Source organism: Mus caroli, chromosome 7 (genome assembly GCF_900094665.2).
Source record: "Mus caroli chromosome 7, CAROLI_EIJ_v1.1, whole genome shotgun sequence".
Taxonomy (NCBI): Eukaryota; Metazoa; Chordata; class Mammalia; order Rodentia; family Muridae; genus Mus; species Mus caroli.
The window spans coordinates 145,544,174-145,561,884 of NC_034576.1; the positions used below are offsets into that span (position 1 = coordinate 145,544,174).

The 17,711-nt window shown below is 47.4% G+C and overlaps 1 protein-coding gene across 4 annotated transcripts in view; it reads left to right on the plus strand.

Annotated features, from left to right (window-relative positions):
• Kcnq1 (potassium voltage-gated channel subfamily Q member 1) overlaps window positions 1–17,711 on the plus strand; it is a 318,671-nt gene that overhangs the window by 241,342 nt on the left and 59,618 nt on the right. For all 4 annotated transcript variants that reach the window (XM_029479746.1, XM_021166795.1, XM_029479747.1 and 1 more), the window contains exons 12-15: window positions 8,309–8,384; window positions 12,216–12,310; window positions 12,854–12,900; window positions 13,800–13,861. In XM_029479746.1, the coding sequence (XP_029335606.1) occupies window positions 8,309–8,384; window positions 12,216–12,310; window positions 12,854–12,900; window positions 13,800–13,861 (280 nt within the window). The remainder of the gene's footprint in view (window positions 1–8,308; window positions 8,385–12,215; window positions 12,311–12,853; window positions 12,901–13,799; window positions 13,862–17,711) is intronic.

A 17,711-nucleotide genomic window follows, 5' to 3' on the forward strand; every position in this document is an offset into this window, starting at 1 on the left:
TGTGTATATATATATATATATATATATATATATATATATATATATATATATGAAAACAGAAACCAAGAAAAGGAAATGCAGGATTCAGGCTGGTGGCTACCACAGCCAAAACTGGAGGTTCTCAAGACTACAATCACGGTTGAGGAAGGACCCTTCCCAGTGAGATACTCACGGAATCCCACTTTTCACCCACTTTCAAGGCCTTTGGAGGGTGGTGGAAAAAGGTCAGAGTCATATCTCCTCAAGCCAGGCCTGGAATGAAGGGTTTCAGGCAGCCTCCAGTTTGTCAGTCCAGCGTTACTGGAATTTTTCTTCAATGGCTCCTGTTCCCAGGAGTCCATAAGGAAACCTTTACCTAGCCCAAGGCTATGCAGACACTCTCTGGTCTTTCACACCCTGATCTCGGCAGCTTCCTGTTCAAGGCCTGACAGGCTAGCTTTGTAGCTGTGGTGAGGGAGCAATCAGTGTGTGTCTCTTCTTATGGTGTCTAAACACATTTACTGAGAACACTGGTTCCCTATGGAAACAGCTTTGACGATAAAGCCAATGGTCACATATATGTTTATAATGCCTAAGGTCTTGCTCCACCCCATTGCACTGCCAGCCTTAATGCACAGGTTTTACCAGTATTTTTCTTTATGCTGTGGATGTGTCAAAAGTTTGTTTGAATGGTTGGTTGAAGTGTTTATCGAAAGATGGCCTACTGAAAAGGAGTTGGAGATGCCTGATATCCCTTGGCTTAGTGTTGACAAGGGATTTTAAGGCTCAGGGAAATTGCAATGCTAGAGTGGATACGTTGTGTAAAACCTAATCCTCCACAATGGGAAGGCCCAAAAGATAATGCCCTTCACAAATCCTATAAGACGCAAACTGGTGAGAAGGCAGCAGCACACTTGAAGAATTTTGTTCTTGCCCTTTTCCTTGTGCCAGACCTTAGGGTTGGAGATGCTGCTGCTCAATTGAATGGATTAAATGCAATGGGTTTAACTGGGCCCTGAGGTAGCAAGGGCCAGATGGCAGCATTATATCTCCAGAGGCAAGTTGATCGTAGTTATTATAATGGAAAGTATAGACAAAATAAGGTTCACAATGACCTAACCCGTAATGGTCAGCACAGGAGATGTGAATTTTATAATGACGTGACTTGTACGGACCTTTGGTACTGGCTAATCAATCATGGTGTTTCCAGGCATGAAATAGATAGGAAGCCTTCTACATTTCTGTTTGATCTGTATACGAAGAAAAAAAAATCTCAAATAAATGGAAGAAAGGCTACATTGGATCATGGCAAAAGGCAATCTTGGCCAGTGAATCAATTTCCAGACTTGAGCCAGTTTGTAGACTCAGAACCCCTTGAATGAAGTTCCCCTGAGGAAGGACCTTGATAAGACACCTAAACTTTTTACTGTTAGCCTTTCTCCAGTTCTTCACTGTTAGGAGGTCCCACACCTCCTAATAGTGCCACTCCCTGCTCCAGGCATATTCAAACCACCACACAGGTTTTTAAAAATTTTTAATATGTATGAGTATATATATGCATGCATGTCTGTGCACCATGTACATGCAGTGCCCTTGAGATCAGAGGAAGGCTTCAGAGTCCCTGGGACTGGATTTACAGATGGTTGTGAACTGCCATGTGGATGCTAAGAATTAAACCCAGATCAGGCAGTGGTGGGGCATGCCTATAATCCCAGCACTCAAAAGGCAGAGAGAGGTAGGTGGATCTCTGTGTAAGTTCCAGGCCAGCCTGCTCTACAGGGAAAGTGCCAGTGCTACACAGAGAAATCCCGTCTTGGAGGGTAGTGAGGGAAGATTCAAACCCAGATCCTCTGGAAGAGCAAACCAGTGCCCTTTATCAAGGAGCCATCTCTCCAGCCCCAAGATAAGAATGTGTTATAACCTCCATGAGTTCAAGTCAGCATCTGCTTCTCACTATTCAGTGCTTGTCTGTCTATAAGTCTCACCTGCTAGCAATTTAAATGGCTCTATTAGCTTTGACACTATTACAGTTAGTGTCTTTATTTTGTGGTCTAATTACTTATTGCTAGCAGATAGAAAGATAATGGATTATTAGCTTTCAACCTTTTGTAAAGCCAGGCTTGCTCCATCTTCCAATCCTCATGTTTTGGCCTTCAGATTTCTGGGATTACAAACATAAGCTACGACGTCCACTCCCAGCAAGGTCAGGGTTCTGCTAAAGTCATTTCCTAATAGTTTGGTGGGGGTTTTATTTAGTTTTGGTTTTATTTTTGATTTGTTTTATTTTTCAGATAAGATCTCTCTAGCCCTGGCTGTCCTTGAACTCGCAGAGATATACCTGCTCTGCCCCCCAAGTGCTTTCCTTTAACTTTTAATTATATTATATTTGTGTGGGGCAGGGGTAGGAAGTGCCTACCACAGTATGAATGGGGAGGTCAGAAGACAACCTGTGGGAATCGGTTTCTTCTCCCAACATATGGGTTCTGAGGTCACCAGGCTTGGAGGCAAGCCTTTTTAGCCATTGAACCCTTTTGGCAGCCCAATCCTTCCATCTTCTCTCTCCTTTTCTCATTTTAATGCACAAGCTGGGACTTTACAATCTCTGTTAGAAAATATGGGACACACCATCTCAGGAACAAAGTGATTTCTCCATGACTTGATGTGTGCTCAGTGTTTAGGATTTTTTGTTTGTTTCGATTTTCATTTTTGTTCTTTTTTTTTTTAATTGTGTTTTCTACTTTGCTAGGAGTTGTGTTTTTAATTAGGACTAGGGCCTTGAACTTTATCAAGTGCTTTTCTGCATCTTTTGAGTTGATTATATGTTTTTTCTTGCTCTGTTGATGTGGTGAGTTCTGTTGATTGATTTTCAAATGTTAAGCCAGCCTTGCATAACTGGATTAAGCGACTCTGATCCTGCATCTTGACTTGAGCCCCGGATCTCACTGGCTGCTGGGTTTTAGACGCTGCCTCCACATGCAGGACAGACATTGCCCTTGAGTTTTCTTTCAGGAATATCCCTGTCAGATTTGAGCGTCAAGGCCAGGCCACCTCAGAAAAGCCCTGTAAGAAGCTTTGTATATAGCTGGGGGCTTCTTCCTTACATGCTGGGGAGACACCGCCTATGAAGTCATCTAAGCCAACTTCTCTGCAGAAAGATCGTTAAAATTCTAAGTTTAATTCCATTGGGCAGCTTGTATTTATTTCTTCTTTTCTTAAAACGTGTTTTGATGAGTTAATCTATTTTATCTATATTATCAGAATTACTTTTGTTCACATTATTCTCTAAATAGAATTTTTTTTATGTCTCTAATTCCACAGTGGTGGTGCTCATTTTTTTTTTTAAACTCCCAACATTGGTGATTTGTGATTCTCCTTACCCCATCCCATCTATCTTGCTAGCATTTTATCAGTTTTATTAGTCTCTTTGGAAAGCCAAATGTAAGCTTTGTTGATTTTCTTTAATGCAACATTCATTTTTTATTTCATCAACTTACACCCTTATCTTTATTATCTCTTTCCTTCTACTTCCTTTGGGTTTAAATTTGGTGTGTATGTGTGTGTGTGTGTGTGTTAACTTGAGTTGGATCTTAGCCTCTCCTCTATCACATTTTAGACCATGTGTTATCTTCTCCTCAATGTTCATCTCTCAGTGTACCTCCAACATTTATTTAACTATAATTTTGAAGATACAATTTAAAAATTTATATTATGTTTATTTATCTGAGTATATGTGGGGGGTGCAAGTGCCATGCCCCATATGTGGTGGTCAGGGGACAACTTTTAAGAGTTGGTTTTTCTCCTTCTATCAGGCGAGTTCTGGGAATCAAACTCACATCTTCAGGCTAGGGCACAAGCACCCTTACCCATTGAGCCATCTTGCTATTTTAAAAATCACCAGTTTGCAGCCGGGCTTGGTGGCACATGCCTTTAATCCCAGCACTCGGGAGGCAGAAGCAGGCGGATTTCTGAGTCCAAGGCCAGCCGGGTCTACAAAGTGAGTTCCAGGACAACCATGGCTACACAGAGAAACCCTGTCTTGAAAAACAAAAAACAAAAAACAAAAAACAAAAAACAAAAAACAAAAAACAAAAATCACCAGTTTGCTAAATAGCGTGGGTTGGCCTCAAACTTGTGATCTTTAAGACTTGGCCTCCTGAGTTGCTGAGATTATAGGTGTATACTTTAGCTGTAATGTTTGATACATTTTTTTATTATTCAATTAAAACTATTTTCTAATTCATGTAAATTTTTTCTTTGACCTTGGGTTACTTAGATCATTTTATTTCCAAAGCACTTGGGGATTTCCTAGTAATATTTTTGATTTGTAGTTTAATTTTATTGTGGTCAAAGACTATGTTAAACATCATTTTATTTATTTGAAATTTGTTGAAACTTGCTTTTAAAACCTAGCGCTTGGTATCTTTGTAAATATTTGTGTGTGCTGGCCAGCAGTGGTGTGGCTTTTGTCCCTGTCTGGGTGAACTGACATATAGATTGTCCATATTGGGCTCTGCTGGTGCTTTGGTATCCATTGCCAGGGAAGCAAGGTAGGTGAGAATCCTGGACAATCTTTAGTGCCCTTCTTCAGCCGCAAACCACTTTTTTTTTTTCTTTTTGAGACAGGGTCTCTCACTGGCCTGCCCCAGGAATCTTCGTGTCCCACTCTCTAACCATAGGATTGCAAACACATGCTACTATGCCTAGGTTTTTTTTTTTTTCAATGTGGGATCTAGGAAAGGAACTCAGGTCCTCCTGCTTGTAAGACAAGCACTTTAACAGCTAGCCCAGAGCTGATACTTTGTAACTCCCAAATTTTCTTTGTCTAGTCTACTGTACCTGGTGCTAGTTCCCAGCTGCTGTTTAGAAAGCTAGACTAGACTACCTTTTTCTCTGCCCCTTTCTCTTTTCTTTGCTTTTAGTGAATTCATATCATCATTTTTAATCCTGACTGACAATCATGATCTACTTAATGAACTATCAATTCACTTAAACCCACATTCTCTGCCACCTTATTCTTCTTATCCATTTTGTTTTACTATTTTCCACCAGTGTGCTGCCCTCTCTCTCTCTCTCTCTCTCTCTCTCTCCCTTCTTTTATTCATTTATTTACTTCTTTGTTTTTGAGAGGGAGACTTTGAATGAGGCTGAGACAGCGTCTCCAGTAACATAGGCTGGCTTCGAACCTCTGTGTGGCCAAGGGTGACCTGGAACCTCCTGATCCTCCCAACCCCACCTCCCAAGAGGTGGGATTATAGGCATGTGCCACCATGCCTGACTTTTATAGAATTTCTTTTTCAGTATTTGGAGATAACTTTTATCATCTGGTGAAATCCCTCATCTTTTCATCTATTCTCTTGACTCTATTTATCACAGTTATCTTAAAGTTCTCATCTAGAAAGGTCTGATGCACAGCACAGCCAACTATCTACCAATGACTCTGTAGGTCAGACTGGGGCTGCTCTGCTGGGCGCACTGCTGGGGGCAGAACACTCACTTGGTGGCTGAGCAGTGTCAGCCTCACATGCCTGAAGCTGTCAGCTGTCATCCGAACCCTTCACCTCTCTTCCTTCACTCAGCTTTTCCAGCAGGCTAGCTCGGGCTTGTCCAGGAGGCAGACTTTTTTTTTTTTTTTTTTTTTTTTTTATATGTGAGGCTGTGTTTATATACATCATATGCAGACAATAAGAATGATTTAGATTCTTCAGATTTTTCCTGAGAGGGTAAAAGTGAAGTCTGCAGATCTCTTGAGGCCGAAGCTCAGATCACATGATCTGCTTCCACCATGGCGGAACAAGGCAGGAACAAGAAGGAATTTTCAGCTATCATTAAAAGCCATTGCTTCACAGTCCTCCCTAAAACAAAGTTCTCTCTCCTTCCAAACAGACTTCGAGGTCTTACAACTACAAACACCATCACATATCCTGATCTTCTGCCAGCTGCTCCCCCACCCTTTCCCAGTCCTAAAATCAATGTCAAATCTTATACAAAGTTGACATCACAATGTCCCACCTTGGGGTTCTAATTAATAACTTTCTTTTTCTTTCTCTTTTTCTTTCTCTTTTTCTTTCCTTTCTTCTTCCCCTCCTTTATTTCTCTCTTTTCCTCAGTGCTAGAGATTGAAGCCACGGCCTAGTTCATGCTAAGCAACCACTCTACCACTGATCTATGTTTCCAGCCCCAATTCCATTTTTTGAGACAGGGTCTCACACTGTGGCCTGGAACTCTCTGCTGTAATTCAGACAGGCCTCCAATTCACAGAGTGAACTTGCCTCAAATTCCTGAGTACTGGGATTAAAGGCGCATACCAACACACCCAGCTCCCCTGCCTTTTTTTCTTCTTCTTCTTCTTTGTCTTCTTTTACTTTTTAAAAGTTTTATTTATTCTACTGTATATATGTGGATGTTTTGTCTACATGTATATGTGTGCAGCATGTGTGTATTTGATGTCCTTGGAGTTTAGGAAAGGGTATTGGATCCCCTGAAACTTGTGTCAGAGATTGTTGGTTCTAAGGTGCCATGCTGGTGCTGGGGACTGGACCCAGTACCTTTGGGAGTTCAAGCAGCAAGTACTCTTAACTGATGAACTGCCTCTTCAGGTATGATGCCATTAACTTGTTCAGGCTGGCTTGAAATCACTCTGTTCATTAGACAATGCCTGAACTTGTGATCCTCCTGCCTCAGCCTTCTAAATATCTGGGAGTATAGGTCCAGCTTCTAATTTTTTTATCAGCTGTCTATTACTGAACAGCAAACTATAACCAAATGTTGTGGTCTACTAGTCATTTGTCTTGCTAACAGCCCCATGGGTCAGGAGCTTGGACTCAGCTCCTCTGGAAGGTAGTTCTATGGTTGTGCCTGGGCTGACTCATACAGATGCAGTCATCAGTAGCTTGCCTAGGGCCAGGTGATCCAAGATGGCTGAGTCACATACCTCCAATCAGTGCTGACTGAAGGCTGGGCACCTCCACTCGTCCCCCTTCAGCCACTCCAGCCACCCTCTCAACACCTGTGGGTTCCACACACGGAGAGCTCCCCAGAGCTCTACAGCCACATTAGGTCACAAGGTCAGCTCAAATCCAAGCAGCTAGAAAACCACACTGTCTCCTTGCGGGAAGGCCTCTAGCAGTTAAGATTGCAAAATGCACCACACCTGTAGATCTCTATCTACTAGGGTCTTTTTTTCCCTTATTTTTCAACTTTTATGTATGGACAAAAACAAAAAAAAAACAAACCCCAGAAATTCCAAAATATCTCTATCTCGGTACAGATTTTCCTCTAATACAAAAAAAAAAAAAAAAAAAAAAAAAAAAAAGCTGGGCTAGTTTATGCTTGAGACAATGTGAGGCTGTGCCAGACTCTCTCAACCAAACCCTCTGGATGTTTCCAGGGGTCCCATGCTAGAAGGGTCTGAATCCTGTCCTCGGTGGCAAGAGCCTGCTGGCTTCTATTTTTACTTCCTCCCAGCAGCTACTATTGCTCTGTGAGAACCACAGCTATTTCCAAGGGGGTATCGTGTGAAAAAAAGATACCCTGATAGCCTTTGTTCTCCGGAATCTTGTCACTTGTCTCCTGGTAGCTCTGGAGCCTAGGCTCCACTGTTTTCTTCACAGCCCAGGAAGTCCCACCATCCCATCTGGTGTAGACATTTCCCACACTTCTCTGAGAAGGAAGCCCAGCCTGGAGGGTAGGCTGGCTTCCTCTTGCCTCTTGTTTTCTGGGCTGGGGGTGGGGGCAGCTTCCAGTCTCCCTTTCCCAAAGGCTCCCAGCAGCTCTCTGTTGCCAATGCAGTGTAGCCTGGCTGGTCAAATTTGAGCTTCGAAGACAGCAGATTTTCCCAGTCTCCCCATTGCCCTGATGTCTTCCAATCTGTTTCTGTGCACACAGATGTCTGATCACAGGCCTGCCTTCTCCAGTGATGTTTATAAAAAGACTTTATTTCTAGAAGGAGATTTAGAGGCAAATCAACAAAGTATCCAAGCCGTCTCAGGAAACAGGATCTTCATTAATAAGACTGTAGTACACCCTCCTCCTAGGGCATTCCCTGACTGTGCTGTTGGAGTTGTAACCCTTCCAAACTAGAGGTACAGACAGTCACCCCATTTGTGAGATAAAAGCAGGAAAGGAGTTGTTCTCCCCACCTGTGGGTAGCATCCTTCCCTGTCCCCTGCAGAAACTCCTTATGTCTAGTTTCTCTAGAGACAGAACAAGTCCTGGATAGAATGTTCTTGTTTCTGGAGAGACTACCCATGTTTGGCAGGGGTACCTTTAACGTGTGTTGTGGGGTCACCAATGTGAAGGCTGCTCACACTCTACCCCACCTCCTCCACAGGCTGCGGGATCACCATCGGGCCACCATCAAGGTCATCAGGCGCATGCAGTACTTTGTAGCCAAGAAGAAATTCCAGGTGAGACCATACCCAGTGCAGTTGACCCCGAGACGACTACAGTAGTAGTATGCCCTCACCCTTAAATGCCATCATGCTGTGACTGTACCCCTTAGACCATCACCACTCCCCAAGACAGCAGGATCCTCCAAGGCTACTGTACCCAGCCCTGGCCCAGGGTCCCTTTTTCGATCTATGTTGATTGTTAGAAGTAACTTTGTGGGACTACTTCTCCTTCCATGCAAGACTGTGATGGTGACAGCCTGGCATTGTCACTGGGACTGGAAGTGACATCTGTCCTAAGTGATTTATGTCCTCAGCTAGCTTGGAGCTTTCTGTATCCTACCATACCCATACTGGGGCCTGATTAGTGACCAGGGCTCCTGAGCAGGCAGAGCTGCCACACTGGGGTCCATTTAGTATCAGCATACTGTTCTGCTGAGACCCCGAGGGTAGCAGGTTGTGTTCCTCCTCTATTCTGGGACAGTTGTGAGCAGAAGTCATGGGGAGGAAAGCCTTATTCCTCACTCTGAGAACATGTCAGTAGACGCAGCAAGTGCTGGAGAGCATTCTCTTACTGGAAAGCCCTTGTCACTGAGCAGAGAAGGCTGGGACAACCCACCTTAGTATAGCCTGCCCAAGGACAATCTCAGTGGTGGCCCTGTGCCTTGTTATAGGCCACGCCTACCATACCAGGCCATGAGATTGACACTGGCTCCCCCTACCCCCTCATCACAACCCTCACCCCAGCTCTGGGGCAGCCAAAACCTCTAGACTCTGCAGGAGGTACAGGCCAAGGTATAGTCCCCATCCCAAGTTGTCATCATTGTATTGAGAGGAGCCTTGGGTGACATGAGTCTCACTGTCGTCCTCAGCTCCTCAACTGTTCTAGCCCTAAGAACAGCCACAGCCCCTCCCCTTGCCAAGCCTCTGATACTAAAGAGAGCAGCATGTAGCTTCTCACCCTAGCTCCTCACTGCCACCCTGGAGGGACCCTATGCCCATCCAGCACATAACACAGTGGCACTCTGCTGTACAATTGTTAGCCTGCACCCCCTGGAACTGTCACAACACAAATAGACCAAGTTATGCCCAAGCTTTCACAAACCTATGGACTTCATGTTGTCAAAAGGAGTAAAGGTCACGCTGAGCAGGGGCCAGAGCCAGGGAGCACCTGGAAATGGATTAGAAGGGTCCAAAGGCCCCACAAAAACTACACCTAAAGCTGTTTCTCCCCCCTACCTAGAAGCCACGTGACCGACAGTCCCACTGCTGAGACACCAAGAGAGAGATAGGGAGTTGAGTTCCTGTAGAACCAGCTCTTCCCAGTTTGGCGAGGAACCACAGGAACCCCATGGAGAGTTACATCTTGACAAGGCAATCTCTCAGGGAAATGTGGGGCTAGGGTGTGACACTCTTACTAGGAAGTGGTGTAGCTTATGTTGCTAGTGTTTAAAGGGTCATGAGGAATTGCTAGCTGATGGCAGTCCCCAGGCTGAGAGAAGTAGGCTCCGTAGGTGATGGAAACGGTTCTACATGAAACAGTATAGGAACTGCTCAGTTGAATGGGGTTACGGCGGGTAGGCTCAGGGCTCCCTGGGGTTCACTTTTAGACTCTGGGTACCCAGTGGAACACAAGGACCCTTATGGTCCCTTTGAGTCAGAGTCATATTAGTGGCCTACGCAGACCTAGTTTCTATGTCACAAATAAGGGATATGGTTGGTGGCTGACGAAAAAGAGACCCGGAGCACTTTCTGTCAGGCCTCAGAACATTAGCCAATGTCCTAAGAGTGGCTCAGGAAACTGCCAGAACAGGCCAAACAGCTCCTGCCTTCCAGCTCGCTGCTTCTCACCTATACACTTAGCCCAGGTGGCAGAGGGGCCTTATGGGGTACAGAGAAAAGTAAGGGTGCTACAATGAGCTGGCTTTATTGCTGGGGACACATGGGCAGGTGGTGGCAGGCCTCCAGGAAAGAGTGAGGTAGTTGAAGAGGGAGCCCCTGTAGGGAGGGCTCCACAGGCTTCCAGGCCACCCTGGTGACCCAGCTTTCTTGCCTTAGCCATCCACCCTCCTGCTCTCCAACCGCCATACTGGCCTGACTATAGGCCTGCCTGCCTGCCTTGCTGGCCGATAACGTGCTTGGCCAGCTGCCCTTGTATCTGGCTTGAGGTGCCAGGGCCTCTTAGCCCTGAAAGTTTGCCTTGAGCACCCACATCCACAGCCAATCAATCTGGACAGGCAGTGTTATCTGGCTCATCTCTGGCTCGTGCTGCCACCAGGGGACATTGGCCCAGGGAGAAAGCTAAGATTGTCTTTTACATGAGCCCTAGGCAAATATTTGACAGAGGCTCCTCAATCCCCAACCAGACTCTGAAGGGGAGCTTAGTGGCTCCAAGACAAGTCTCAGCAGGCCTGGAGTGCTGCTGACCACGGGTGGTTGGTTGATAGGGTATCTCTGATCCTTCTGGGTTTGTTTGATTGTTTTGTTTTGTGGTTTTGGATTTTTTGAGACCAAGTTTCTCTGTGTAGCCCTGGCTGTCCTGGAACATACCCTGTAGACCAGGCTGGCCTTGAATTCAGAGATCCACTTGACTCTGCCTCCTGGGTGCAGGGATTAAAAGCATGCACCACCACTGGCCAGCAGCTCTCTGATCCTTCTTAACTGTTTCCTGCTTACAGTCCCCTGCCCTCCTGCAGGCTGGCAGACTCACTTCTCCCCACTACATATTCAACAAATCACATGTATGTTTGCAGAGGCTAGCAGAGGTACCCATGTTCACTTGGGCACAGAGGCTCTCAGACTCTCAGGCTATCCACAGACCAACATAAGGATCTGTCCTGCTTCTAATCCAGGTCTGCACCACCTCAAACTATAGTTTCTGCCTCCCTTGCTCATTCACCTCATGTGTCACCAGGCATGCCTAGAGGTGTCACACACCTTAGAAAGCATTTTCTCCCACAAGTCTCTCCCCTATTACTTAGGGTCCTTTCAGTGTGTCCTTTCAGGAAGGACTCAGACCCCTGACTCAGTCATGACCACCTGTGACTGACAAGGTACCACATCAGGATTCCTTGACCTTCCTCATCTTAGGTCTTATTTTATTCTCAGTCTCTTTTAGAAGTAGCAGCGTAGACTTCAGCAACCCATTTTCCAGGAAAGAGGAACAAGATTCAGTGTTCTGTTTTACAGAAGACAGCGACAAGGCTCAGAAACGCATCTTGGAGAAGGGAGGATCAGGGCTTATATCTCCATCTTACAGAAGAGAGTAAGACCTGGAGATATCATCAAGTGTAGTTCTTAGTAAGAAGTTCAAAGTGATGTATGTACAAGACCAAGGGTCTGCCTAAGTGCTATCCCAAGCTTGGACTCAGTAGTCCCTGGATGTGTAGACCACAGAAGATGTGGTGACCCTGGTGCCTAGAATGGCCCTGAGCATGGCAGGTCCTTCTTTCACGAGAGCTGGGCTGTCTTATGGAAAGTCTTTGTGGCATTGTGAGCCATCTACAACCTGTGTTGTTCCACCTCCCCTCTCAGAGAAGCAGCAGGTGTGTCGACAGCCAGTCTAGGGCCCAGATGAACTGTGGGTATGCAGGACCATGTCTCCAGCCCATGAGGCCAACTCTTCTGAGGAGGCCTGGAACCAAGAGGGCCAGTAGGAGCTGCCTAGTCCTACCAGTGAACTGACAGAAGGAAAAAGGCCCAGACAGGCTAAGCCTTTGGGGGTCAAGCCTGCTACTATGTATGTTCTAAGCCATTCCTCCCTATTACTGCGCCCCACCCCATCACTGTGTTGAGAACTGAGCATACAGGATTCAGGAGAAAATGACACGTTGTCTTTCTGGCCTGCAGCAAGCACGGAAGCCCTACGACGTGCGAGATGTCATCGAGCAGTACTCCCAGGGCCACCTGAACCTTATGGTGCGCATTAAAGAACTACAGAGAAGGTGGGCACAGAAAGGAGACCTTGCCCCAGCCTCACAGGGAAAGAAAAGGTTCTTAGTGACATCTCCTTCTAGGTTACCCATCCATCCATGGGTCTTCCTGCTACTGGGTGGAGCTAAGGATCCTGACCATTCAGAGCCAACATGGTCTTGAATCCTATTTCCATCAAAGTCCCCGGGGTCCAGCATGGGTATAGATCTAGGAGGCTAGCTTCATGAGCTAGCTTGCAGACCTAGCTTTGTATATCATGGAGTGCAGCTGGGAGACTGTGACTGTCCCTTCCATACATAAGGTCAAAGGTTCAGGACCCCACTTATCCAGAGAGGAAGCCTAAGGAGCCCAGATTCTGATCCTCATTTTTAAACTTCCTGCCTGGCCCTCTCAGGAGCATGAGCCCATAGGGTCTTGGGTGCCTCTTGGCTGGTCTTGGAGTAACAGTAGCAGATGCTCCTGGAGTGGGTGTCATGCTGTCCTCCTGGACACAATAGCCTATCTCTGTGGTGCCTCAGGCATTGTGTGTGCTCATGTTCCTCTCTTCTCTCCAGGCTGGATCAGTCCATTGGGAAGCCATCTTTGTTCATCCCCATCTCAGGTGGGTGTCCACACTGATACCTGGAGAGAGCAACCCACAGGGGCTCTCTTTCCCACCCCTGTCTGTCTCTTAACTTCCTTACGACAGGCCACTAGGGCCTCCTGTATAGAAGCTAGAAGGAACATACCCCAAGCTATGCAAAGTAGCTGTAGACAGGCTATATAAAGGGATGCTTTGGTGATGACAGAGCCCATTCCATTCCTCTAAATGATAGATTTTTTTAAAGCCTCATGGTCAAATTCTGGATATGGTAGTGAGAACCAAGGGCCCATTTTCCTGTGGTAGAAGATCTTGGAATGGAGCATGGGTCAGATAAGCAGCCAGCCCAAAGTTTCAGGGGCTATGATGGGGGTGGGGGTCTCCTTCCTGGCTCAGATGTTCAGGGATGTACAATGGCATGGTGTGGGCTAGTTCTTGGCTTGGTGGGAATCCTCAGGTCCTCCAGACAAGGGGATAGGCCACACCAGGGAAGGACAAGCAAGGCACATTCCTGGTATCAATGATAGCTGAGATTCAAACAGGACTATGGGGTATAATCTAATGTTGGGGACCACAGAAGCAGCAGACACCCTGGCCTGGTAATGTGACCAAGCCCAGTAAGTATCACAAATCAATTGAGTCACCCCTGAACAGAGAGTGATTTATCCCACCTAAAAGACACTCAGGGGTTCCAAAGCTAGGAGGAGCAAGTCTGGAGCCTAGACACACTCTGTCATTATAGTATCTACCCTTCCCGCAACCCCTGGTGTCCCAGCCACAAAGAATTTTAAAGGAAGTCTTGTATTTTCAAGCATTCACCCCACCCCACCCCCAGCTACCCCTTACCCCATCTCCTGCTCCCTAGGCTCCTGAGCCCACACCCACAGCCCATACCCCTGACTTTGTGCTTTACCCCATAGAAAAGAGCAAAGACCGTGGCAGCAACACCATCGGTGCCCGTCTGAACAGGGTGGAAGACAAGGTAGGTTCCTGCTTCAGCTCTGTCAGCTCTAATTGCCACCATCCTTGGCCAGTGCAGTATCCCAAGTGCCCCGCTTAGCTCCACACCCCTCTGACCTCCTCCGTGAAGTTCTTGAGAAGCAGTGTGCACAGTGGCTGGGCCAAAACACTTCACAGTTGTGTGCCTGCAAAGTCAGAGACCTGCCTATTGGCTGCTTCTGCCTGGTGTCCCAAGGCCTGTGGCCCTGCCGCTGCCCTGGGAAGGTAGGAGTGAGACTGCAGAGCCAGATGCACTGAAGCCTTAAACATGACCTAGCTTTTCCCCTCCATTCCTTACCCTTAGAGCTCTAAGAGCCTCCTGGCTGTGTCTTAGCCAGGAGGTGGCTGCAGCCAGGTTCACACCGGCCTCCCCATAAGCCAACTGTCTAAGGTCCTTGCTTTGGGTAAGCCAAACCTTCAGAAGATACAGAACCTGGCTGGGATGGATTCCTGGATGGTGTCAGCTTCTACTTATCCTGGACCTGGCTGATGAGGAAGATCCAGCTTGAGTTAGTGTGCTAGGCTCCTCTGTCTCTGCCTGGCCAGGCTATTTTTAGAATCCACTACTGTAGGCTCCCATGTACAGTAGAGTGCATACCCTGTAGAGTGCTACCGTTCCGCATACTCTGGCTGCCGACAATCTTATGCTATCAGAATGTCACAGCTGGTATTAGCTAGGCAAATAGGCTCCTCCATTGCCCCCTACCTTCTGTGCCCACCACCCTACCTTTCATGAGCCACTGGAGGCTCTGGATCATAGGGGGACTTTTCTTGGGCACATGGTACAACCCACTGCTAGTCTTCGAAGTCTCTGCGGTTTGAGGTGTGCTGCTATCTTGCCAGACAACTTGAGTCTGTGTACATGGATTTTATCTGAACATAACTAGGAAGCTAAAAATAGTGGAATTTCAGTTGAGTGGTGAGTGTGGTTGCTGCTGGGTTGCTCTAGCAACATTTGCCTCTAACTCTCAATATGAGCTGCAACTGGACAGGTAGGCAAACGATAGTCTGGCCCACATAGGATAAGGCTTTGAAGACTCCCTACTCTTTGTTGGCACAAATGCCTACTGTCTCCAGTACCAGATAATTTCTCCACCACAAATTTCTACCCCATTCTAACTGTTCCAGCTTTCTCCTTCTGCTCATTACCTATAGTACAGGCTACCCCTCAAACCCAGACCAGAAACCTGTTATCTCTTGTAAGTGACAGAAGATGATTGTTAATAGCTCCTAAAAATCAGTGTCCCCTTTCCAGACTCCATATATGACTGACTAGCAGCAGTCTAGGGTTTAAGAGCAGGTCACAGCTTTATATGACTAAGGTGGAGCCTGAACTGGCCCAGGAGCAGGGGCAGGGGCAGGGGCAGGGGCAGGGGCAGGGGCAGAAGTACACGCCAGTACTTCATCAGATCAGAACAACAAAGGGCTGGTTTTCCAGAGTCCATGGTCTCTGGGAGCAAAGTTTAGGAACAAAGCTAGGCCGATCCTCGGAGGTCCTGGTGACCTTGACCCTGTCTGGGCTCTGAGCCAGGTTGTCAAGAATGCTGGAATCCTGCAGCAAACACCTAATGGGCACCACTCTCACTTTCACTCCCTACCTCAAGATGGTGAAGATGGAGTAGTGGGTCCTCTGCCAAGGCCATGGTCACACTGAACCAAGGCTCCTCCCAGGACTCTAGCCTGGACCCCCACTGTACATCAAGAGGCTGTCAAGATGCACTGACCCAAACTGCCCATGGCAGCCTGCCCAGTCCCTCCCTTGTCCGGGACCACTGCCCCCTGTGGGGACAGACCCTGGGAAAGAGCTTTGTTGGGCCCAGAGGGCACGATGGCATGGCCGGGCCCCACGTTATCACAGTTATCAACGTAACCATCGGGACCAGAAACAACCCAAGCGCAATCCTGCTGACCTTGGGAAGTAGGGGACAGGAAATCCCTGGGAGCCCAGCAGTCCCAGAGCAGAGCCAGTGCCAGCCAGCCTGGCTGAGCCCAACCAGAGCCCCTGGGCTTCCCTGCTGACAGCCCCTCCCTCCCACCCCTCCAGGCCAGCTACAGACTGGCCAAAGTCAAGTCTTTAGTGCCCAGCAACTTGCCTAGTTCAGCTTAGTCCCTCAGCTGTGAAGTGTGTCCCACCATAGTCTGCCCACATCACAGGGACTGAACCCCACTTACAAACAGCTGGACCCCATAGAAGGAGAGGATCAAGCTAAGGACCAAAGAAATTGAGTGTGTCTACTTGTAAGGGATTCTTAGGGGAGGCCAGCTGGTTCCTGACCAGGAGTTCCCTAAGGTGCCAGCCAGCCTGGCTGAGCCCAGCCAGAGTTCTCTAAGGTCCAGGCCAGGAATTCATACCAGGGAGAGCATACCCATGGGCTCCCTTCCTGTAGCCACTATACACTCTCAGCTTTTGTCGTAGATTATGGATTGTTTTGTTCTAGAAATCAGGCAGTCTCCTGTCACGCAGTTAGTTATACAAAGAGCTGGTCCTGGTGGCAGTCACAGATGTAAGAGAAGAACATTTCAGAAGTGTGATAGTCCTTTGGTAATGAGGCTAGAATCAACTCTGAGAGCCAAGGCTGGGTAGAGGTGGTGGCCTTGTCCACTGGCTATAGTAGTCAGGACTAGTGGCAATTCAAGATGGTACAAGCCACCTTGTCATCCCTGTAATAGGAACCCTGGAGTTCTGGTTCCGGCACCCCTCTTCTGTTGCCTGGCCTGCCTCGGCTTCCCTACGGTCCCCTGGCTCTCTGCAGAACCCCCACCCACCTCTTACCCATGGTGTTCTTAGCTCTTCTTGGACCTGGACCTGCTGCAGTGTTTATTTTACAAGCCAAGCTCACACTGTCGGGCTGATATGCAGAGTACAGTGGGGCCAAGAGACTGACTTTCTTGTTTTCTGCAGGAAATGTTTGTGGCTTGAAGCCGGACACAGGGGCATTCTGGTTTCCAGACCCTGTCCACAGGGCATCTGGGGGCAGGGAGCATGGGTTGGAGGGAAAGGTCCCAGCACCCAGCACTTCTGCCTAGTTCTGTCCTAGAAGCCAGGCCATGCATACTTATTTCCTGCTAGAGGATACCACCCAGCCTCCAACACCTGCCTTTCAGGGTCTGCTTCTATCCATGAGGCTTACAAGCTGCACCATGAGACCTTGTTATCCCAGGCCATTCCCTGGGCCCTGCTCCATCCTTGTTCTCCAGCTGAGTATTTGCTAAGCCCAGGTCTTCATGTTCTCTGCCTGGGGAATTATTATATAGATATCACTGCAGACTTCCCGACCTCATCTCTCACATCCCATATGTCTCAAATGCTGCCCAATTCCAGGCGATCCTACTCTGCCATCTTTGCTGAGTCGTGGTGTCTCACAGGTTAAGTAGTGAGGTGTTCCCACCCATCCTACATCCTGGAATACTTTCTGTGAGTCAGTCTCTCTCTCTCTCTCTGTCTCTCTCTCCATCCAGGCTGCAGTTTCCTCTGTGAGAATACTTTTAACTACTAATTACAGGGACCTGAGGTTCATGAACTACTGGGGCTCTTTATTTCTTCTTGTGTCAGTTTTGATAAGCCGCAGAGCTGAGGAGTTTGTATTTTTTATCTTGGTTTTCAATTTGTTGCTGTTTACTTGGTGTCAGTGGCTTCTGTCTTTTGCCCCTGCTCCCCATTGTCATTTATCAACGCTGGCCCCGTTTCCCACGGAGGCCCAGCCTGCCGTGCATTCTCCAGTTTTACTGCTATTTTCACCAAACTTTTGGCTTTGTGGATCTTCCCGCCTGTGGGTTTTTATCTTGCTTATTCTCGTCTGTTTATCTCTCTTCCCTTCTAATCACTTGGCCTT